At 42.1% G+C, this 24,093-nt stretch overlaps 1 protein-coding gene across 3 annotated transcripts; it reads left to right on the forward strand.

Moving 5' to 3' along the window:
- The first annotated feature begins 3,389 nt into the window (after positions 1-3,389).
- On the forward strand, positions 3,390-23,106 carry LOC115172615 (intraflagellar transport protein 43 homolog B). Of its 3 annotated transcripts, none has more exons than XM_029730231.1 (9): positions 3,390-3,572; positions 5,075-5,185; positions 9,525-9,589; positions 11,950-11,988; positions 13,279-13,325; positions 19,883-19,955; positions 22,145-22,220; positions 22,416-22,478; positions 22,806-23,106. In XM_029730231.1, exons 1-9 carry the CDS (start codon positions 3,528-3,530, stop codon positions 22,932-22,934), a joined length of 648 nt encoding a protein of 215 aa, XP_029586091.1. In that variant the 5' UTR covers positions 3,390-3,527; the 3' UTR covers positions 22,935-23,106. The 3 variants fall into 3 exon arrangements, with proteins under 3 accessions (XP_029586091.1, XP_029586092.1, XP_029586093.1); XM_029730232.1 differs by lacking the exon at positions 3,390-3,572 and adding an exon at positions 8,110-8,194 and having other exon boundaries at positions 5,117-5,185; XM_029730233.1 differs by lacking the exons at positions 3,390-3,572; positions 5,075-5,185 and adding exons at positions 7,158-7,176; positions 8,110-8,194.
- Positions 23,107-24,093: the final 987 nt, after the last annotated feature.

A 24,093-nucleotide genomic window follows, 5' to 3' on the forward strand; every position in this document is an offset into this window, starting at 1 on the left:
AATGATTTGTGTTAGATGTTTCATGATGCTTGTATCTAAACCAAAGTAAATAATTTTAAGATTGTTCTAAACATCAGTTGCGGTCTCTCTAAGTTTCAATATGAGGTCCTAAACTGATAATCAAAGTGCATCCTTGTAGCTGTGTGGGCTAATATACTCAAAATGTTTGCCTTGAGGCAAGTTGAGCAAATGGCCATGGGGTAACTTGAGCCAATGGTTGAGCAAATTGAAGTGTTTTTTCCCCCCCAGGCATAATGCAAGGAATTATCGCTAGATATGAGGTAACAACAGGGCCTATGTTAAAAGTGCTTGTTAGATGTTAAGCCTGTGTTAAAAGATGCTTAAAATGATTAAAATACAAAAAACGATTGTGATTGTGTCAAATTTGGGAAATAAAGATACATTTCAGCACTACCTTTTATAAAACTAATTCAATACAGAAATTTGTAGGCGGCTTAACTTACACTGTCCCGCGGCTCAACTTACCCCATACCCGGGGTAAGTGGTGCCAAGAAACCACTTTTTTTGGACATGCTGTGTTTTTCGAAACTGTCATTTTTACATGAATTCTGATTATTTCCATGGATACACAACATCCTGAAATACATGCAGATATCTTTGTTAGAAATAATACTATATTTCCCTTGACAGGGTGATGCTAATGTAAAAAATTGCTCAACTTACCCCACTTTCCCCAACACATCAGCACAACACTGTAGCCCTACACTGAGTATACAAAACATTAAGAACACCTTAGGCCTACTACTGTACACTGAGTTTACAAAACATTAAGAACACCTATTCTTTCCATGACATAGACTTACCATGTGAATCCAAGTGAAAGCTATGATCCTTTATCGATGTCACTTGTTAAATCCACTTAAATTAGTGTTGATGAAGTGGAGGAGACAGGTTAAAAAAATGCTTTTTAAGCTTTGAGACAATTGAGACATGGATTGTTTATGCATGCCATTCAGAGGGTGAATGGGCAAGATGAAAAATGGGGTAGGGATGCCATAGCAGCATCCCTCCCTCTGCGTATATATACTGCTCAAAAAAATAAAGGGAACACTTAAACAACACAATGTAACTCCAAGTCAATCACACTTCTGTGAAATCAAACTGTCCACTTAGGAAGCAACACTGATTGACAATAAATTTCACATGCTGTTGTGCAAATGGAATAGACAACAGGTGGAAATTATAGGCAATTAGCAAGACACCCCCAATAAAGGAGTGGTTCTGCAGGTGGTAACCACAGACCACTTCTCAGTTCCTATGCTTCCTGGCTGATGTTTTGGTCACTTTTGAATGCTGGCGGTGCGTTCACTCTAGTGGTAGCATGAGACGGAGTCTACAACCCACACAAGTGGCTCAGGTAGTGCAGCTCATCCAGGATGGCACATCAATGCGAGCTGTGGCAAGAAGGTTTGCTGTGTCTGTCAGCGTAGTGTCCAGAGCATGGAGGCGCTACCAGGAGACAGGCCAGTACATCAGGAGGCGTGGAGGAGGCCGTAGGAGGGCAACAACCCAGCAGCAGGACTGCTACCTCCGCCTTTGTGCAACGAGGAGCAGGAGGAGCACTGCCAGAGCCCTGCAAAATGACCTCCAGCAGGCCACAAATGTGCATGTGTCTGCTCAAACGATCAGAAACAGACTCCATGAGGGTGGTATGAGGGCCCGACGTCCACAGGTGGGGGTTGTGCTTACAGCAGGACGTTTGGCATTTGCCAGAGAACACCAAGATTGGCAAATTCGCCACTGGCGCCCTGTGCTCTTCACAGATGAAAGCAGATTCACACTGAGCACATGTGACAGACGTGACAGAGTCTGGAGACGCCGTGGAGAACGTTCTGCTGCCTGCAACATCCTCCAGCATGACCGGTTTGGCGGTGGGTCAGTCATGGTGTGGGGTGGCATTTCTTTGGGGGGCCGCACAGCCCTCCATGTGCTCGCCAGAGGTAGCCTGACTGCCATTAGGTACCGAGATGAGATCCTCAGACCCCTTGTGAGACCATATGCTGGTGCGGTTGGCCCTGGGTTCCTCCTAATGCAAGACAATGCTAAACCTCATGTGGCTGGAGTGTGTCAGCAGTTCCTGCAAGAGGAAGGCATTGATGCTATGGACTGGCCCGCCCGTTCCCCAGACCTGAATCCAATTGAACACATCTGGGACATCATGTCTCGCTCCATCCACCAACGCCACATTGCACCACAGACTGTCCAGGAGTTGGCGGATGCTTTAGTCCAGGTCTGGGAGGAGATCCCTCAGGAGACCATCCGCCACCTCATCAGGAGCATGCCCAGGCGTTGTACAGGCATGTGGAGGCCACACACATTACTGAGCCTCATTTTGACTTGTTTTAAGGACATTACATCAAAGTTGGATCAGCCTGTAGTGTGGTTTTCCACTTTAATGTTTAGTGTGACTCCAAATCCAGACCTCCATAGATTGATAAATTGGATTTCCATTGATTATTTTTGTGTGATTTTGTTGTCAGCACATTCAACTATGTAAAGAAAAAAGTATTTAATAAGATTATTTCATTCATTCAGATCTAGGATGTGTTATTTTAGTGTTCCCTTTATTTTTTGGAGCAGTGTATATCCCCTCTATAAATTGTATATTCCCACTGTAACTAGCCTAGTCTCAAGAGTTTTATGTTTACTGTTCTGATAGGCCTATTGTATATTCTGTATGATGTCTGTTTGTATATTATCTATTGCTGGCAGCACCTTCTCACTAAGGCAAATTATGGGTATGTGTAAATGTACTTTGCGAATAAAGGTGATTCTGATGAACCTGTATTAGCCTGTATGCTGAGAGTTTGAGTTATTGGGTCTGAGGCATATGTCCAACAAGTTCCTATGTCCTTCAACTTTGTTAAAGTTGTTTCTCCAATGATTTATACAATATCATTTCAGTAATGTCGGTTATTGTAAAACGACACCAAGCATGCTTCCCTAGGGACTAGCGAAATCTTTAATTGCAGAAATCGCTACCACTAAAATTGATCGAGATGTAGCATGATGTTTTAGGTCATGAATGACATGAACATACCGGTATGAAATATTTGGTGTAGTTCCAGGGTGAGGATCCATATCAGCATCTCTATATACGGCCAGTTCCAGTGGGCTTAAATCAACATCTACCGGCAAGATCCTAGTAAACAATACTGGACCTCCAGTCCAGTTGCTGGCATGCACCCAACTACCCATTGACTAACACAAATAAACTATCAAACGAGCTATACCGAACCTTGACTACAGGGCATGTAAGACTAATAATAACATAGTTAATACAAGCTATTTTCATGACTTTGCGAGCTTTGGCTCAAATGAAGATGATTAATGTTTTTTTGTAATATCTATGTTTAAGGCCAGTTTTGCTATTACCAGACTGCTCTGCCTCTCGAGCATGGACCAAACACCAGCCCCCCCCAATTGTTGTCACCATAGAGATGGTTGCTGTGTGACGCTCCGGGTCTCCAGGAAGTAGCTTGCTACATCTGTCAACGCAAGAAAAAATGGACGATCATCTTAAACTCGGAGACAGTGGAGTTGTAAAGAATGTGAGTGATTTACGCTTTCAACTTGTATGCATACAGAGTATTTACAGAAGTAGCTAGCAATGTTTGGGATGACATGGCAAACCTTGAACTTTCTTGCGATCTCTCTGTTGTCCATGATTATGTGCCTTTGCTTTCCCATGCAGCTAGCTAGTATTAGTAAGCATAAAAAAGTAACGACCATAAAGCTAACCCTACCCTATTCATAGTCAGACGCTAGCTAACTACATTTAGCGCTATTGATGAAGGTACAGTAGCTATCTTCTTCCGGCGAAATTTGGTTAAGAGCCCTGACGCTTGATCTGAACTCGAACATGCATCGCTTGCGCCAGTAGGTTTTGGAAGGATAAGGACCTTATTTTATATATCAGCGATACATAATTTTCAAAAAACAAAAGGTTAAATTGATACACACCTTTTATTTTGGTTAGGGTTACTGTGTTTCCACACGACCATATCTCCATGTTACAGTGTGTGGTGTGTATGGAAGACAGAGGCTACTGTACCATCAGTGCTAATGATCTAGCATGCTCAAAGGGACTAAAGGAGCCTAACGTTGCTGTACTGCGAATTGGCTCTGGAAGCTAAAACACCCAAATACTCCATCTAAACGTGAAATTATTCTCAATTGCGGTTTAGAAACATAAATCCCTCTACTTTCAAATCACATCAAAAGCGTTTCAGAAATGCAAAATACACACTTACTGTACACTGTTTAAACCGGTTTACAGTATTTTTCAGTGACAATACCTGTGTGGTGTTTTTCTTCAGATAGCTAATTAGCACAAGTAGTCAGTCCACTCTGTCTTCTGTCTGTTTTCTCTAAACAAGCGGCTGTAACATGGAGATATGGCCCTGTGGGAACCCTAACTCAATAAAGGTGTTTATCAATAACCTTTTTGTTTTTTGAAAATGATTTCTCAAACATATGAAAGATAAGGTCCTTATGCTTCTAAAACCATAGCTCAAGCAATGCGTGTCAATGTTCGGACCGAACTCCCCACTACAGAAGATGCCTTCGTCCAATGACTCTTATGTGTAATGTAATGGAACTGAGAGTCATAATCATGGGCAAGCATTCTCCTTGTAACAGAATATGGCTGCCAAAAATGTGTTAAAACATCATTTTGATGTGATATGAAAGACATTTTAAATGTATTGTTTTTGTAATTTAGCAGAAGTGCATATCCAGAGCGACTTACAATTAGGGTTACCTTGTTCAAGGGCACATTGACAGATTTTTCACCTAGAAGGCTAGGGGATTTGAACCGCTCTTAACCGCTAGGATACCTGCCGCTGAAAGTAAAGGGCTTTACGTTTCTAGAACCGTATCATAATTGAGAGTGGGTATGTGTAAATCCCTTCTCCTTAAGAGTACATTCTTGGGTTACCATAAAGCCAGCAATATTATCTCAAAAAGTCAATTCCTAGGTAATGCTTGAGAGTTTACGACGTGTTCGTGTCATTTTAAGATCATTTTCATCGACTTGAAATATGATTTTCAGGTTGCAAGTTTGGGTCGACGGGGTCAACGGGCTCAACAGGCTGCAGAGCAAACATCTCTGGAGGAGCCTCGACACGTCAGGAAATCCTCTTCTTCTACATCCATGGGAGAGGTAGCTGTGATTTGTGATTGATTATCAGTGCTGCTTGTAATGCATTTGTATTTACCTAAAACCAAATATCATATATTACCTGTCATGGCCGTTAACTTCACTGCATACACTCAATCTGAATACGTGTGAATAATTTCTTATGCATGAACCAAGGATGAGGAAGAGGTATTGTATGAGGACACCTAAGTAATGATATGGCATGTCTTGGCAGTATTCCTTTTCAAACCTTGCAGAGTAACTTTATACCCCAATAACATACAGTATACCCTCATAGTGTACAGTAGACTACATACTCAAATCAGTACACATACCATATGATTTGAATGTAGACATTTTATATACCTACTCAGCTGTCACTTCTATTCTGAATACCTCACATTGTGGTATAAAGTTACTTTGTGTTGTATTCAAGGGATGCACTGCTTTATTCTGCTTTATACATGTAGGGTTATTACAGTACAGTAGTTTCTGTGGATGCTGCTCCTTTTATGTAAAATGTGTTTGAAGTGGACCATGCACTTTCTTTGACTTAAAAGTTGTCCTACGTACCTGGTGGTATTGAATTTTTTTGTTGTTGTTGGCAAAGCCCACCTACCCATTTCCTTCAGATATGAAACCAAAGGAGCAGGGTCTAGGTGTTCATTTTTAAGTGGGCCTATGCTGTTTGCTTTGGTACAGCATTGCCCATTCTATAACTTCCCCTGTTATGAAGAGAAAGGATCATCTTTAGTTAGTCTGATTTTCAGTGCTGTGTGGGGAGAGGCTAAAGGTCTACTGCTCGACTGTATTGATCCATGCTGATTCATACCAGCCTTTGCTCCTGGACCCTCATCTCCCACAGACACACAGAACGTGATTACAGGCATAATTGCTTTCAAAGTCAAATTGGAAATGACATATGACAATGTCAACCACTTTATTCCAAAGCATTGGCATTCATGGTATGGAGGTCTTTCTTGTCCCTAGAAGTGGCAAACTGTAAGCCACCCAACATTCCCTGACCAGGAATTCCAGCTATGCTTTTGCAGTAATCTTCCCAAATTAGGCCAACTTCCCTAATGTAGAATCAGGATTCTCGCGCCCCTAGTGACCTGACATGCACATGAAATGCATTTTTTTCCCAGTGGCGTGCGACTTAGTAGATTTATTTATCAGCCCTGGTCTGCTTTTCCTATAAATACCCACTGATTGGTCACATTCTTGACATCCTTTTAAACAAAGGCTGAACTGCATTCATGGGCTGTTAGTCTGAGTTTGACCACCACAAGGGTCTACTGCTTGGACTTTCAGAAAAGTCTAGAATAGAAAATATGTAGCCTAACCCTTCACTCTGATGACATTATTGCCTAAATACACCCCACTGCCACTATTCTACTATAACTGTAAAGTTCATATATGGTCATACAGTCTAGTGGAACAGTGGTCGATGACATTTAAGATGAGGAAAGATGTTTTGGAAGACTGTCATAAATATTCCATTCACCCAGATCAATGTAACATCAATGTATTTAGGCTACTACATGATACTCACATTTTTCCTATACCTATCATGAGGTTGCCATAACCTAGCCTATGAGTGAAAGTTTACATTGTAGGTGCACAGGTCAAGAGAAAAATGTGAGTTATCAAGGTGACAGACACATTCAATACCGCCTTGCACACTCTCGCCTGCATCTAGCTGATTTAGGGTGTAACCCTTAGTTCAACAGTTGCAAATGAGAGAATTTCTATTGGACCAATTCAGGTATGTTTATCCCTATTTCGTTCAGTTTGCTTCCATTTATAAAACGTTTTTCAACAGAATTGGCAGAATGAATACACCCCCTGATCACACGCAAAAACACAGTTCACTTTCATAGCAGTCACATACAAACAGCATGATAATTTTGGTCTTTGTAGAATTCCTTCTCACTTCTATGCGCTCTCCTCCTCTCACCTTTTCCCATAGCTTGTGGACCTCAGTGCATAACACATCAGCTGTCTGTGACCAGGTGAAAAAAACATTCCAAGCCAAACCTTCCCAAGCCATATCATAACCGCTAACTATTACACACAGCCTACACTGTTGTCACCATATTAGCTAACATCATACCTAGTCAACATAGTTACGAGGAACTAATGCGTTAGTATACCCACTACAAACATGCAGTACAGTGTACAGTCAGCAAGCAGTTTAGCAGTTACACCGGCAGGGCCTCTGTGGCAATAAATTAATAAAAAGTGGTTGTTCCACTGGATATCATAAGGTGAATGCACCAATTTGTAAGTCGCTCTGGATAAGAGTGTCTGCTAAATGACTTAAATGTAAATGTACATGTAAAACCAAAAGTTTTACATTGACTTGGAAGAGTTCCAGTGTTGGATAGCCATAGCCAGCTAGCTAATATAGCATCCCTCTCTGTTTGAGCTGGGTGTTTGTGTAGGCTAAACTAGCTAGCTGCATTAAATACATGAATTTGTTCAACTATTGTCTTTCTCTCTCTTTGAGTCAACTACTCACCCCTTTTTATGAACTGCAGTGCTAGCTAGCTGTAGCATATGCGTTTAGTGCTAGATTCATTCTCTGATCCTTTGATTGGGTGGACAACATGTCAGTTCATGCTGCAAGAGCTCTGATAGGTTGGAGAATGTCCTCCAGAAGTTGTCAGAATTACTCTGTAAGTCTATTGAAGGGGGTGAGGACCATGAGCCTCCTAGGTTTTGTATTGAAGTCAATGTACCCAGAGGAGGATGGAAACTAGCTGTCCTCCGGCTACACTATGGTGCTACCCTACAGAGTGCTGTTGAGGTTACTGTAGCCCTTCATTGCAAAACAGGGTGTGTTAATCAATTATTTGGGCACGTAAATATATTTAATATAGTTTTATCTAAAAGGATAACTTCTTGTTATGTTTCAATATTTTTATTTTATGAAATTCGCTTAGGAGGATGGTCCTCCCCTTCCTCCTCTGAGGAGCCTCCACTGAAGCTAAAAAGGCCATGACGTTTTCAATGAATCTCCCTCGTTGGGTGAGGATAAAAACATTTCATTAAGTTTTTGTTAGTTTCAAATAACTCATCATAAGCTAAAGATAGGCATGTTTAAAGAACACTTGCTTTTTGTATCATCTTTGTCATCAGTATTTACCCTCCTTTCATGAACTCCTAATTACATAGTCTTCTGAGCGTTTTTCTTGGTAGCAGACTGTAAAAGCGGGTTTTACCCTGAGGAATTGAACAGTATCGATGAGCTACCACATTTATTATTAATTTGGCCTCCCTTGTTCTTGTTGAAATCCCATTGTTTACTAATTTCATGAAATTACTTGTTCATCCTCAACCTTCCAGCTTAACACCAGCAGCCTCCACCTCCCTCTCTAGATGCTGACATTCACATTTATAAATGGGTTTGGTGAAAGAACCAGCCATGAAAAATTGATTTCCTCTTTCATGTCGCAACAAAGAAATTCCTCCTGGCCACTGTGTCTTTTGCAGACCCAATTTGGTAATGAGAGTGTTGTGCTTTTTTCCCCAAAATTAATTTGTCTGCTGCCCACCCTTGTGTGCTCTGAGGAATTCTTTCATTCAAGTGCTGGTCCCTGACTCCCCGGGCTCCGGTCTCAGGACCACAATCCAAACTCAATTGACTATTTTCAGAATCGAAGAATGAGAGGGAGAGGGTCATTTTTTCCTGTGAAGCTATTTTAGGTCAGACTCGCAGCCCCCGGGCAGTCCTCTGTGTGGCAGTTCCCACACTCTACTCCATATGTTCAGGCTCTGTGATTGGACAGCAGTTAAAACCATAATAAACAACAGCAATATGTCATGCATGCCATTCCTAAGTATTTTGTAAGTGGGCTAAGTGAGAAGCTATGTCATTCATTGCTAGAAATGTGCAGCCATCTGTAGGATGGTACAGTGCAGCAAACATAGATTACCAGAACACTGAAGAGAAGAATAGATAAAGTAGGCTTTCCCCAGTGATATGGGAAACTAAGCGTTACTTGGTTTGTTGTAGGCTATACCTCACAAATTCAGTTCCGTGAAGGGTTCTGTTTTTAAACATCAGAGAGCCTCCTGTTGACTCATCTTAACTTATAAGGTCTGCTCCGTTTTGGAAATATGTTTGTGCATGGGTGCATGCTTTTTATTTTTCTTTCTGGTTAAGCTTGATATAAAGTATTATTTTCACATAGATTTAGAGACCATGACATGCCACAACATACTTGCTATTTTGGACTCAAAATGATTCACATTTCCTCCTGTATGTTTTCAACCTAAGTGTAGAATTGAATAGTTTAAAGGAGTTGTCTTGTCAGACCATTGTTATGCCTGTCATTAATGGTCTCTCTCACCTCAGGGGCCCCCTCCTAAACCAGCCCGCAGGCAGGGCGGCTGGGCTGAAGAGACTTCTGGATCAGCCAAGTGAGTATCACCTTCTCTCAACAAATTGTATTTCCAGCCTCTAGGTAACTCTACCTCACAGTCTCCAACATGTATTATTTTGTTACTAATGATCGCTCATGCTGTAGACAGAGAATAGGATATTTATCAGTGCAAATTCTTTACACTTTTTGCTCTGAATCAACAACGTTCCAGGGAGCCTCTGAGCAGTGAACTCCACATTCATCTTCATCAGCGCGGGATCCGGTAATTGACATGGTTCATGTATCAGCCACAGGAGGGCACTGTTAGTCAGCTATCCACTTCATCACAGGGCTTAGGCCACTTCATCACCTCTTACGATGGCTGTCTAACTAAAGCACGCTCGCCTTTAAAGGCACACATGCCGTTGTGAATTCATTCAAATCTCTGTACAATGAATGTATGAATATTTCATACCACAGACAGATGGAATGTCTGAAACAAAATCATTTCCCCCCAATAGAACACATTCAAATGACTGTACGTCTCCCTATGTGATGTCAGTGTGACTGTAGTCAGACTGTGGAACTGGCTCTCCACTCTTCCAGATGGCTCCATCTACCACTCTACTCCAGTCTCTGTGGGGAGGAGAGCTGGGGAGATGCATAAATCCATACATTGAAGTGAACAAGACGATTCAATTGGGTTTATTTGCATGGTTTTCTGTGCCGATAGTGCATGTAAAGAGAACAGCAAATTCAATATATTTTTCTCACTCTGGGAAGGTCAGGGTGTCGCTTCCTTGCATTAGTGTAACTTGTCTTGATTCCTGCGTTCAGAGAGATTGGAATACAGGAGGTGTTAAGGGTTTCTCACGTGCATTGATCCTCTCTGAAACAAAGTAAGTAATGGCCCCCCCTGGAACCGGCAAGGACTTTTCCCTTCAATGTCACCCCTCATGCTCAATCACTGCTGCCCTCCTCCCACTAATCCCAGCGCAGAAATCCCAGGATTTGTCGATCTATCACTCCTAATTGACACTAAATGATCTGTCAGTTTATTGATGAACCTTTGAAGCCGGGTTGTCACAATATATTTTATCCCTAACAACTTTTTCCAGACAGTTTTACCATGTCTATCGCTTCAGCCTACATGAGTCTTAATCAAGGGGCCTGTAATGTGTCTTAAGTGTCGCCAGCCCCGCCCCCGGTGCCAGGCACACAGGACAGGACACAGTCCAAGGGCAGCAAGGTGGGCTCCCTCAGCCCTGCCCTCTCTGATCTGTCTCACTGACCATCATGGCAGACTCCAGAGCCTCCAGAGATGAGGGAATATATAATTTATAAAGTGCAATTTATAAACATACTAAATGTCATTACATTTCTTATTCAGGTTATTGATACACAGTAATGAAAAATAATAAGAAAATGTTTTTTCAGTCCAGAGAAAATGACAGTATGTGTTTTCTTTAAAACCAGTAGGGGGCACTCCTCAACCAGGAGAACCTTCAGAATGTGACATGCATCTCCTCCCCTAAAGAATTCCAGAAACACTCATATCTAATGTAACTTTGTATAAGTTGACTTCACAGCCAAACATACCTAGACTGTCTTGGTCTAAAAGTTCAAGAATGTAATAATTGATTAGCTTTTCTAATGCTGTTAAGATTAGTTTATTTGACAGTAGCCGGGTTTTGTTTAATATTATCTCCCCCGTTCTCTGGTGTGAAACAGTGTTAAGCTAAGAATAGTGTGTTGAGGTGAGAATGTGTGAAAAGACAGTGATTTGGTCAGAGTGTGTAGGGCGTGGGATGCGGTGCCACAGTCAAGCAGGGTTGTGTAAGAGAGGAGTCTGAAAATAACCCCGTGGTCCAGCAGGGGAGGAGGCTGAGGGCTCAGATAGAGAGACGGACAACAGAGAACACAATAGGTGGACCGCGGGCCCCTGGTATCATTAGAACACACATAAGACATGGCAACATTTGTAGAATTGCAGGAAATTACCATTACAACTGCTAAATGTTTCCTCTGCCAACAAGAGGGGTGTGAACAGTTTGGGATTGCATGGGTTGCAAGGTGGGGGTTTGTTACTACGCAGATGAATGACAATATCCATTCGGACCTTTGCCACCTATGAAATTTGTGTGACCGGACCTTCTCAAATAGTACTTGAGTACCCCTGACCTAGGCCCTATGAGGCTCAAATCAGACAGAACAACTAGCCTATATCAGAAACCAGCAGCGGTTTTTAAAGATGTATCTTACAAATCGAAAGAGAAGAACTGTTCAATAATAGAATTGGTAATTGTTTTGTTTTATTAAAATTGAATTGATTCTAGTCCTTTTATTTTTGTGGCCAAAAGTATTTTCTCTGTATTCCTTTGTTGCAAAGTCTTAACAAGGATCTTTTTTCTCCCTTAGGTCTGGAAGAAGACCTGCCATGGTGCAGGACGTGGAAGAGTACGTTTTCTCAGTCTCGTCTTTTTACTCTGATTTTTTTCCCTCAGTTGTTGATGAAATGAAATAACTATTTTGTAAAAAAAAACACAGGAGCAAAATTAGGCCAATTTAAGTGTTTGTTTATACCCAATGCTCTGATGTGGAAATTGCTGTACTTTGAGATTGTCCTTGGTTGCAACTAATCCTCGCCTTCCAAGAACAATCACTTAAAAAGCCTGTGTGACTAGAGTTGTCATCACTTGTATTGTTGTTGGGAGCCAAGTTTAGCCTGTAATTTTAGTTTTTCCACGTTTCCAACGTTCATAATAGGCATTGAATAGACAGTAGTGACATGGAAGGAGACTAAAGAACATGGTGTGTTTTACTCATCATTGCTGGAGCCCCTTGCTTAAATAGTGGTGTTGAGACGCAGCTTTGACAGAAACACAGGCAGCACTTCAAAATAGTCCCTTGATATATGCTCTTTTCACCACCAGCCCATCTCAGTAACAGTTATTTACTGCCCTCGTTGTGTTATTTTTTTATTCATTCTCAGGTTTTTTTTCTGGATCAGAACGTGGCTTCTGTCACGCCCACGACAGAATCAAAAAAATGTTAAGCCAATTTCCTGCAATTTGACAAATTTCTTCATGCAGCTAAGAAAAAATGTTGCGGTTTTAAAGCTCATTTCCTGCAATTTTATGTATTTTGCCATGGCTAATGCTGTGTTCTTTTGCTCAAACATAATAACGAAATCTATACTGATAAATGCATTGTTTTTGGAATTTTCAATTCTCCCTGACTGTCTAGCTTTTATTTAGGTGATTGTTAGTTCTCATAGATTATTTTATAAAAAAATATATAGGTCCATTATCTTTTGAAAGTGTTTTTCCATCCCTTTTTTTTTTTACACTATTTGGATTTAGGCAACCCGAAAAAATGCTTAGGTGGCCCGCCCAAGGATTTCAATGGAAGAAAAATCCCTGATTCTTGGAGGGATACTGTTGAAGTAGCTGAAGCCCTGGGGTGCTCATACTGACAGACAGGCAGGCAGTCCCAACGATGCTGCTGTGGCTGCGGAGCCTTTTGGCTGCGTCTGCTGCTGTATTGTAGACACAGTCCCAGTCAGCCTGCAGCAGACAGACAGAGACAGAGCAAGCCTCCTATCAGGCTGATCTAGAGCCTCGCTCAGCCCACAGAAACAGGCCCATCATCAAAGCACATCAGCCCAATCCAAATCTGGCTCCCTCTGATGACCTCACCGCTGAATGCCTTCAATAATTCATACTCTCCCACTTCCTGTTTCTGCAGTCGACGCCTGCGACCACAAACCCCCCAGGGCTCGGATGATGAAGGAGGTGAGAGCACCCTTGCATCCCAGTCCTGCGTCTCTTCTGGAGGGTAGAGCTGAGTCCTCCATTCCCTCTGCAGCACATTCATCCACTGGAAATAGAGCATATAAGTAGCCTCTCATCGCGCTCTCTGACACTACATATTTCTTGTCAGTGCTATTGATGAATCCTTCATAAGAACTCTGTTTAGACCAGCTACTGAGAGATGCCCCATAACTAACCAGAGCACACAATCGTTTATAGATGAAAGTCACAGGTGAATATGTTCAGTTAGAACTGGGGGATCACAGGTAATCCTCCTCATTAAATCACATTACACACAAGTCCATAACAGACCTCAAATACAGTATTCACTAAATTCATTCTCCTATTCATTGGCTGAAGTGTGGCAGGATTTAAGTGGCTGTCCCCTTTGAGCTTTTCACACACACGTCTTCTCACACACACACACACACACACACACACCAGGGCAGGTGCAGCAGCGCATGGATCCAGCGGTCACCTCAGGGTCCTGCTCTCCGCATCACAAACAATGTCAGGATAGATGGAGGACATTTCAGCAAAGCACAGCCTGGGATAATTGTTACATTTTTCAGAGCAAAGCAGCAGGGGAAATAAGGGTGAAATTGCCTTAGCAAAGATAGGAGTTGTGATTCCCTGTTAGAACACTAAGGAGTTATACATATGCACACCAATGACAATGGCCAGGCTGGCTGGCATTGTATAAGGAGGTTGTCTCTGAGGTATTAAGCTGACATATTGATGAGGAACAGAAACACTGTGTCTGCGGCTGTAGTTACTATGCTCACACATATACCCACCATAGCCCTTTTCTGTGTATTTAGATTCTTAAAATACTATTAAAAATGTATTTACATGTTTCATCTTCTAGATTGTTATATGTTTAATGTTATGAACTACATTACTGGAATTAGATTGACAAAATATTATAATCGTTGTACATTGAGCTTACCAAACATTAGGAACATCTTCCTAAGACCCCCCCACACATTCTTTTACCCTCAGAACATTGTCAATTCATCGGGGCATGGACTCTACAAGGTGTTTAAAGCGTTCCACAGGGATGCTGGCCCATGTTGACTCCAATGCTTCCCACAGTTGTGTCAAGTTGGCTGGATGGCCCGTTCTTGATGCACACAGGAAATTGTTGAGCATGAAAAACCCAGCAGTGTTGCAGTTCTTGACACAAACCGGTGTGCCTGACACCTATTGCCATACCCCGTTCAAAGGCACTTACATATTTTGTCTCCCCATTTACCCTCTGAAGGGTATATCCTATTTTAGTTTTATGGCCAATTTGTTTTTACAAAGCCTTTTTCATTTTTCTTCTGTTTTTGATATTTTTTGTTTAAACAAATGTCCGTAAACATACATCCTGTTTTTGACACTGCTTTTAAGTTGCTATACCACACATTCACAGTCACAGTCACAATCTCTCACACACACACACACACACACACACACACACACACACACACACACACACACACACACACACACACACACACACACACACACGCAGTGGCTGAAAGGGTCAGTTGTGTGGAGACCCCAGTGGTATGCTTCTTACCCAGTAAATGCAGCTGGAAAGATTATTCCTCAGTGGAGGGAGACCTCTTAATACAGTGCCAGAGGCAGGGGCAGTGGAAATTGCAGTGCTGAGGGTTAGTGAGATAGCCCCTCCGATCTTGATTATGTCTCCTACCCTATCCCATATGTCCACTGGCTAGAGGCAGAGAGAGAGAGGGCTAGACCCTGCACCCTTGTCCCCCTCTACCCCTCGGCTGGCCTTCAGTCCCCTGACAGTTACATTACAAAGAACTGCCATTACAAACACACTCATCTGTTCTAAATCTGTTTATTTCTCCCCCTCTCTCTCATCTCTCTCTCTCTCTCTCTCTCTCTCTCTCTCTCATCTCTGTCTCCCCCTCTTTCTCTCTCTCTCCTCTCTCTCTCTCTTTCTCACCTCTCTCCTGTCTCTCTCTTTCTATCCTCTCTCTTTCTCATCTCTCTCTCTCTCTCTCTCTCTCTCATCTCTGTCTCCCCCTCTTTCTCTCTCTCTCCTCTCTCTCTCTCTTTCTCACCTCTCTCCTGTCTCTCTCTTTCTATCCTCTCTCTTTCTCATCTCTCTCCTCTCTCTCTCTTTATCATCTCTCTCCTCTCTCTCTCTTTATCATCTCTCTCCTCTCTCTTTCCTTCTCTCTCTCTATTTCTCATCTCTCTCTTTCTTATCGCTCGCTCTCCCCTCTCTTTCTCTTTCTCTCTCTCTCTCTTTCTCTCTCTCTCAGTGATCTGCTGAATATTGTCCCATAAGCCTTTCAAATGTGTCCCGTGCCTAGGTAATCATCCCACTGACTCGCTGCTTAGATTATAACAGCCCTGCCTGGTGATGTGGGGACGTTTCCCCAAAGTCGCTGACTGAGGCGTGCCTGCCGGGAGTACAGTATGTCTACATTCACAGCAAATTATCCCCTTTTGATATTTACATGCTTCAGCGAGGAAACTCGCCGTGACCGTGTAATAAGGAGAGGCTTGGCCCAGTCGCCGCTAGACAAAGCAACCTTGATAGATGTCCAGGCTGGTATGTGGAAGGGAGGAAATGTATCAGGTAATTTGTGCCAGCAGTGCTGGGAACAGACAGCTCCTTCTGATGGAGTTGACCTTTCCTTCAGAAAAACTCTAGCTTGTTTGCAGCTCGTATTAATCCCCTCTTGACCTCCAGTAATAGGTTGAATTTGAAGCTCATTTAAAAATGTTGTTCCTATTTTCACTTAATAATAGAGTTTGCATATAGAGAACCTACCCCTAACTGCTTCACGTTGAACTCTCATAAAAGTGTTGATAGTGCATTATGGGCGAGATGGGATGGGGGGAAACAACCCAAGAAGCTATTTGCAAAGAACAGGACGGCGAGGCATTTTGATGTCATTGCGCTAAGACCATTACATTTGATTGGGGGTCCGGGGGGGACGGATTCTGCTGAACGCTGTGCTTTGTAAATGAGAGGACAAAGTGTCACCGGGGCCTCATGAATATGAAATAGCCGGCCCGCCTTTATTTGGATATCAGAAACACAGATGAATCTTGTCAGAGGCTAACCGAGTGTGGCATTTTTTTTATAATAATTTTTTTGGAAGAGAAAGGAATGAGTTATCAACTGATGATGAGGGTTGTTATCTGTACAAAGTGGATGGAATTTGACCAGGTTTTTTCCTGTTTCCTTCAACTGAAGAATCATTCAGAACCTTAATCCTTTTTCTCATTTAGCTTATTCTATGAACACAAATAACTTCCTTTTTGAGTATTTTTCTTATGTCATTGCTGAAATCTTTGCTTATACAGTTATATGAGAATATTACAGACTAAACATCTCAGAGCATCTTTATTTTACAACCCCCAGTGTGTTTTCAAAACAGTATTTTGAAGGAATAGGGACACAGATGTACAAATATTTCCTCCCATCAGATCGTGCCTCTCATCTCCTGGCCTCTACTGTATTTAGCTCCTCTATTGACTTTCCCTTCAGGGTGCACTGCTGTGTTCAGAGATTACTGACATCCCTGCACCCTCCCTACCGCTCCCCAGTTTCTCCCGGCCTATTCACTGACACCTAGCACACTGTATGACTGGAAGAAGTCAGAAGGAAATGTAGCTACACTGTTCAACGGTTATGGCTAGATGGTATATAGCTACGGATGGAAGTGATACATAAATTGTTAAAATGTAAGTATTTTAACTTACCCTAAGCCTAACCACTGTCCTAACCTTAACCTAATTCTCCTAACCTAACCTGCTACATTAATTATCCTAACCTGCTGAATAAGTTATTCCAACTTGCTGATTTCTGTTCATAGCTGTATACCATATAGTAATCACCTTTTCAACTGCCTTCAACCAAAACCAGTATTGAAAAAAGAGACAAAACACATGGAAATCAGACCTATCCTCTGAGGTCACGTGGGTTGTTCTGTCTCTGCTTTTGTGTTCATTTAGAGTTGTTACATGGCAACAAGGACTAGGTAGATGTCTGTGACTTTGATGTTGACAGGCAAAAAACTCTACACTGAAAAAGATTCATCCTCCGCTCTTAAGATTCCTTGGAAAACTCTTGCCCGATAAAGAACCTTTGAGTTAAATCGGGGGTTCTTGACGTGTCATCTACGGTTCTTCCGAATTTTAAATGTTTCTTGAAATGTATTGAAGCCTGCAGATGTCTCTTTCATAGCACACAGCAAATTGGCCAGTATAACATTTCTAGTGTTGATTCAGGAGTTAAATTAACACTGTAAAGAGTTAAATTAACACTCAGTGGTGTAAAAGAACACCAATGTTGGTGTTAATAACCAGAGTTGAACCAAAACCAAGCCCATCATCATATTTCCCAGCATGCTCTTGTCGTGGAAATTCTTACACAGGTACACTCTAAGTCAATCTTAAATTAATCATTGTCAGCGCGCTGGAGAGGTTCCATAACATTGATGCACCATAGTGAATGTCTGTCAGGAGCTCTAACGGGGCAGTCCCATTAGTTCTCTTATATACTTACACAGAAAGTAATATTTGCATGATTTAGCTTTTTCATTATTCAAAATAATTTATCATTAACGTTTGCTTAATTCAAATGACCGACCAATACTGGGTTATGCATGTGACAGACCAATACCTCACAAGGCTTCTTCTCTCTAAGCTGAGACCTTGAAATTAAGATATCTTTTGTTCTCAAAACAAGGTTCTGGGTGTAAGGCCAGATTGCAGATACTGATAGTGAGGATTTGCTCAGTCAGTCACTTGCATGAAGACAGAAAACGGTTATTAGAAAAGTACACACAGAGCACAGAGATTGGTAAATAGAAAAGCACCAACATAAAACTTTCCATCACACTCTTTTGCAGATTGATTTTTAGAATTGTTTGTTTAAATATCTATTCTTGGATGTACTGTACATTGATTGATTAATATAATCTTATGCTACTTGCTACTCAAATATACATAACATACACTTTGCTAAATGAATCCAATCTGTTACTTAGACTTATTTCATCTGTTAATGAAATTGTTGTTCCAGTTTAGATGCTTTAGCTAATCCCATTTTACTTATCCCAACCCAGGCGAACATTCTGAATGCAGGTGAATGCACATTCTAAATAAAGGAATGTGACTGGATTCCAATAGGAATTACACGTCACTTTACAAGCCAGCATAACAGAATGTGACTTGCAGGCCTGATGTGGCCTGTAAACTATGAGTTTCAGGCCATTTTATTAGGGTAAAACTAGGGGCTTAAAATAAGGTCTTATGAAATATACACATTTACTTAGGATCTCACCTGAAGGCCATGGGACTGAAATGAATGGAAAAACAATGTCTTTGTCACTAGCAAACACAGTCACCGGTGGTACTGGTAACTCTAAAATTCACTCAAAAGGCACCCTGGGAAATATGCTAATAGATATTTGCATAAAGTAATGTGTTGTGTGTGTGGTTCTTACCATCCCATTTAAGGTTCTTCCGAGAACCTAAAATGCTTCCTCTGGTTTATGGCATCGCTCTGAAGAACCTTGTTTGGTTCCAATTAGAACCTTTATTTTTAAGAGTGTAATTGCAAAGTTTGCACAAGTATGAATTGATCGGTTTCAGTTGTGTCAGTAGTGGAGACCTACTTTCCCCCAGATTATGTAATATACTTGTAGTTCATCTATTTCTATTTTGTTGTTTGTTTATAACATGGCATAATGAATGTATTAATTTCATATTAAATTTACAAGTACATTAAGTGGCTTCAACATTTCAATATTCATCACAGTCTGTCTGTCTTGCTCGCCTCCCCGTCTCCCACTCTAACAAAAGTCCATCTGAAATGTGCTGTGAAAGTTTGCCCGTCCTTCTTGGGAGCTGAGCCATGCTCTGTCCTGTTGCGTTTTGCCAATTAAAGCGGGTTCCCACTGTTTGAGCAGCGGGCTAGTGGCTCCTGGCACCGCAGCCCCTGCCAGGCCGCACCGTGACTTCCGACCCCACACAGATGGGCCCGCCAGCAAATACTCTTGCACATGGCTTGACGCCGCCCCTGTCCGAGTGGCAGAGTGGACACAGGTCGGCCTGCCGGCCACCACTGGTCCTGGGGGTGGGTGGCGCTGACAGGGCCAAAATGCTGGGGTAGCGGGGGGTTCTTTCCGGGGAGCCCCTGGCCAGCGCCCCTCTCGCAGCAGGAAGAGCTGCCGCCTGGTCTCCTGAATATTCATGGCCGCCTGGCTATTGTGACAGGGCAGCTCTATGGAAGATGTAGGGAGAGAGAGAGAGGGAGAGGACAAATCAGGTGCCAATTTACTCCCAGACACTCACGCTTACACACACACAAACTGTCATACCAAACACAAAGAAGACTATCTTAGTGTTTCTGTAATCCATGTCCAGTTTTAATGTGGTTGACCACTATTGCATCTCAGTTAACATTTTAGGTGTAGAGATTGAATTACTAAATAATAGACAGTGTGACATTGATAAGATATTGATACAGTATGTCCTGGATGTATGTTGTGTTTTAGATATACCGGTGATCCCAGACCTTGACGAAGTACAAGAGGAAGACCTTAACATGCAAGTTGCTGCTCCCCCAAGGTACTGTAAAAACATCTCACGCTCCACTCTAGTTGACCCCAGTCACTCAGTTAGATTCATGGCATCCCATCACTCAATTTTTATGATTGATGAAGTGCATCCTTTTGGTCAGTCTTGCACTTAAGTGAATACAGACACACCTGCACACTGTCTCACATACTGTCTCTGACTGCATAACTCTGGTATAAGTGACCAGACAGCTGTTCAGATGTTCATATATTACCAGATTCGCCATACCTCTGGCGGGTTGCTGACCCATCTTCAGAGCCATGTACAGTACCTGGCCTACATCTTAACATCAAGGAGAGTAAAAGATAAGAATACACTGGTCTTAGATGGTGACTTTGACTGTTACTTTGCCTCCTCTCATCATGGTATTGAAGGTGTCTTGGCATATTGAGCCTTTATGCAGAAATAACAGTTGAGATGTGATTTATGCATGGCGGTTAGTGGGACCCTTACTAACGATTTACAGGGCAGTGAGAGACACGCCGACATGTGTCCGCTATGTAGCGCGGCTATGACAGCGGCGGAGGTTATTAGGCTGAGACCTGCTCTCTGTACGAGATAATATTCACATTGAACTCATTGAGGGGGCAATGTAGCGTGTAATGTGCAGTAAGTAGGACTGGCATGCACTGCTAGGCCCTCGCCACTTTCAGAGCCCCCCTCTTAATTCCAACTACAGATAAGCAGCTGGGTTTCAATTTGAGGCAGTTACCACTTGGCGCTCATCTCCTGATCGCTCTGTTCTTTAATGAACTCTCCATGCCCTGTGTGCACTACCTCAAACTTCTGAGAAGATATCTGTCTCACAGAGTGATACTTGCAAGTTGTACTGTACTATGATACAGCTTCTAGATTGGTCTGGTGATATCTTACTGATGCAGGTAGTGAATACTTTACTGTATTTCAATAGACATGCACTAATCAGGCTAGTGAGGAAAAGCATGCCAACAAGTACATGTTTGGTATAGCAGCTACCAGTGGTGGTTGGTGCTGTTTAAGATGAGGGAGGACGATCGTTCTTTTTAATGAGCATGGCCTTATTTATATTTCTGCATATTGGAAGACTGTCATTCACATTCCATTCACCCAGCTCAGTGTAACATCAATAGGTTTAGGCTACTACATGATACTCAAATTCTAGCCTATGAATGAAAGTTTACAATGTAGGTTCACAGGTCGAGAGGAATTTGCTTAATCAAGGTGACAGACATTGACACATTCAATACCACTGTGCACAATCTCGCCTGCATCTAGCTGATCTAGAGTGTAATCTTTAGTAAAATAGTTGCAAACAAGAGTTTATATTGGACAAATTCAGGTATACACTGCAGTCCTAGCTAGCTGTATTATGCTTTATGCTTTCAGTACTAGATTAATTCTCTGATCGTTTGATTGGATGGACAAAATGTCAGTTCATGCTGCAAAAGCTCTGATAGTGTCACGACTTCCGCCGAAGTCGGTCCCTCTCCTTGTTCGGGCAGCGTTCGGCGGTCGACGTCACCGGCCTTCTAGCCATCGCTGATCCACTTTTCATTTCCATTTGTTTTGTCTTTGTCTTACACACCTGGTTTCAATCCCCCAATTACTTGTTCATTATTTAACCCTCTGTTCCCCATGTTTGTTTGTGAGTAATTGTTCGTTGTATATCGGTCCGTTATTGTGGGCTCGCATTTATTGCTTTGTATTTGTGTATTTTTGAGTAAAGTACGTTGATTACTCATATCTGCTGTCCTGCGCCTGACTCTCTACACCAGCTACACACAGGACCCATTACAGATAGGTTGGAGGACATCCTCCGGAAGTTGTCATAATTACTGTGTAAGTCTATTGAAGGGGGTGAGGACCATGAGCCTCCTAGGTTTTGTATTGAAGTCAATGTACCCAGAGGAGGACAGAAATTAGCTGTCCTCCGGCTGCACCATGGTGCTACCCTACACAGTGCTATTGAGGCTAGTGTAGACCTTCATTGCAAAACAGTGTGTTTTAATAAATTATTTGGTGACGTGAATATATTTTATATTGTTTTATCAAAAAGGATAACTTTTTTTAATGTTTCACTTTTTATTTTTATGAAATTCACTGAGGAGGATGGTCCTCCCCTTCCTCCTCTGAGGAGCCTCCACTGGTAGCTACATTTATGATGGGATTTTTGTTTACATAGTGTTTGTCCTTCTCCCCAGCATCCAGGTGAACCGGGTAATGACATACAGAGATCTGGACAATGACCTCATGAAGTACTCTGCCTTCCAGACCCTGGTAAGACATTTCATATGGGGCCACACACACATAGCCAGGTTTCAATGGCTATTTATTTTGACTCTGTATTAGATTACCCAGCCCTCTCTCTTCCTCAAGGAGGTCCTTTTAGGATGCATCCAATATAAATGACCTCTGTCTGTAGAGTGTGTTTCTGCAAGCTGGTGTTCTCATAAGGTCTCTGCCTCTACCTAGGACGGTGAGATTGACTTGAAGCTCCTCACCAAGGTTTTAGCTCCAGAGCAGGAGGTGAGGGAGGTGAGTGAGTTTTTTTGTAAATATAGCCGCTGTTCCCTGTGAGGGGGTGTCCAGATGTTTCTGAAGCACCAGGGGAGGTCGCCTCCCAGTCTCCCAGGTAATCAAGATTTATGATGTGTACATTAACAAGCTCTATTCTCTTTCTCTCACCTTCCCTTTCCTCTCTCTTGCTCTCCTTCTCCCCCTCTGGTCTCTTCCGCTCTCTCTGTTTCTTATTCCCCTCTTTTCTCTCATACTTCTCATCTTTATTACACTATCTATTACACCATTTTTGTATGTTTCTTTTCCCATATTCTCTCTCTCTCGCTCTCTCTCGCTCTCTCTCAGGAGGACGTGGGTTGGGACTGGGATCATCTGTTTACAGAGGTGTCCTCAGAGCTGCTGACGGAATGGGATCAAGGAGAGAAGGAGGAGCAGGTCTGTGTTATGAGGACAAGCCTCCCCAAGATGGGATAAAGTGGACCAGAACGTCTCCTCTGGGACCTGGGTGGGTGCATGTCAATGCTCCGTTGAAACATAGGGACCATCAAATATACGTAGCTTGCCTCATATTGTTGTTCATATTCCAAATGTCTATTTCCAAGTGCAAAATGTATTTGTTTTTCCTAATAAATTTTAACAAACCACATTTGTATTTGTTGTGAAATGAATTACTCTAATTTTATGGTAGGTTCCAAATGAATTATCTCCTCTAAAACACAGAAGTTTAGTAACACGTATATGGTATTACACTGAAGTGCTATCTGTTTGACTCTACTTAAACTGCTAAAAGACAAACTCACCTTTACTTTAGAAAGCCTTCTAAATGATCTGATACAGATCAACATGCCCCTGTGTCTTCCACCTGCACTATCAACCCCCCTACAACCTTAGTCCCATACAAGTCCAAGGTTGATAATCAGCTAAGCTGAAATCCATTTAATTGTCTTCAAATTAACATTGTTCATTAAAGCCCACAACCTTATTGTTATTGACTGTGCCATTGACTTTATCTTCCAGCTCTTCGACAAGAGCAGCCCCTTTTTCACTATTATCTCAAATGAATTGAACACACTTCCCATTGACACCTGGGGGATTAGCATACATTATATAAGGAAGACATCTTCCTCCTTAGCAGAAGGCTGGAGGTGTCCAGGTGTATGCTCTCTCCAAACTTACAGAACAACCATGCATCAAACCTAAACCACAGGGCCTTAGGAGAAGCAATAATACACAGGCCACCCATGTCTGGTCTGGAGCGTGAAGTCACAAGATCTGCTGGTTGGCTACTGCATAGCAACCTAGTGGTGGCAAAAACCTTGGTCTGTCCAAAAAACCTATAAAAATTACGATCGCCAGAATAGTCAAACAAAAATAATTTAGACGGACGTTTTGGGCTCTTAAATTTGTTTAAAATTATCAAGTTTGAGCCCCACAGTGAATTATTTTTAAGTTCGATACAAATTGAGATATTTAATTAAATAGGGATCCATTCTGACTACTACATTTGTCTTCACACAGGACCACGTGCTGACACAGGCCAATCACGGCCCGGCAGTTAACGAGGAGGCTCGCGCTCCGAGGCCATAGACATTGGCCATGTTCGAGAGCATCAAAACCATATTATAAACTGGGT

The sequence above is a fragment of the Salmo trutta genome, chromosome 33 (genome assembly GCF_901001165.1).
Source record: "Salmo trutta chromosome 33, fSalTru1.1, whole genome shotgun sequence".
Taxonomy (NCBI): domain Eukaryota; kingdom Metazoa; phylum Chordata; class Actinopteri; order Salmoniformes; family Salmonidae; genus Salmo; species Salmo trutta.

Coding starts and splice junctions, on each gene's coding strand:
- LOC115172615 (XM_029730231.1), top strand. CDS start 3,528: ATGGACGATCATCTTAAACTCGGAGACAGTGGAGTTGTAAAGAAT. Junction 3,573..5,074: donor ACAGTGGAGTTGTAAAGAAT/GTGAGTGATTTA, acceptor TATGATTTTCAG/GTTGCAAGTTTGGGTCGACG. Junction 9,590..11,949: donor GAGACTTCTGGATCAGCCAA/GTGAGTATCACC, acceptor TTTCTCCCTTAG/GTCTGGAAGAAGACCTGCCA.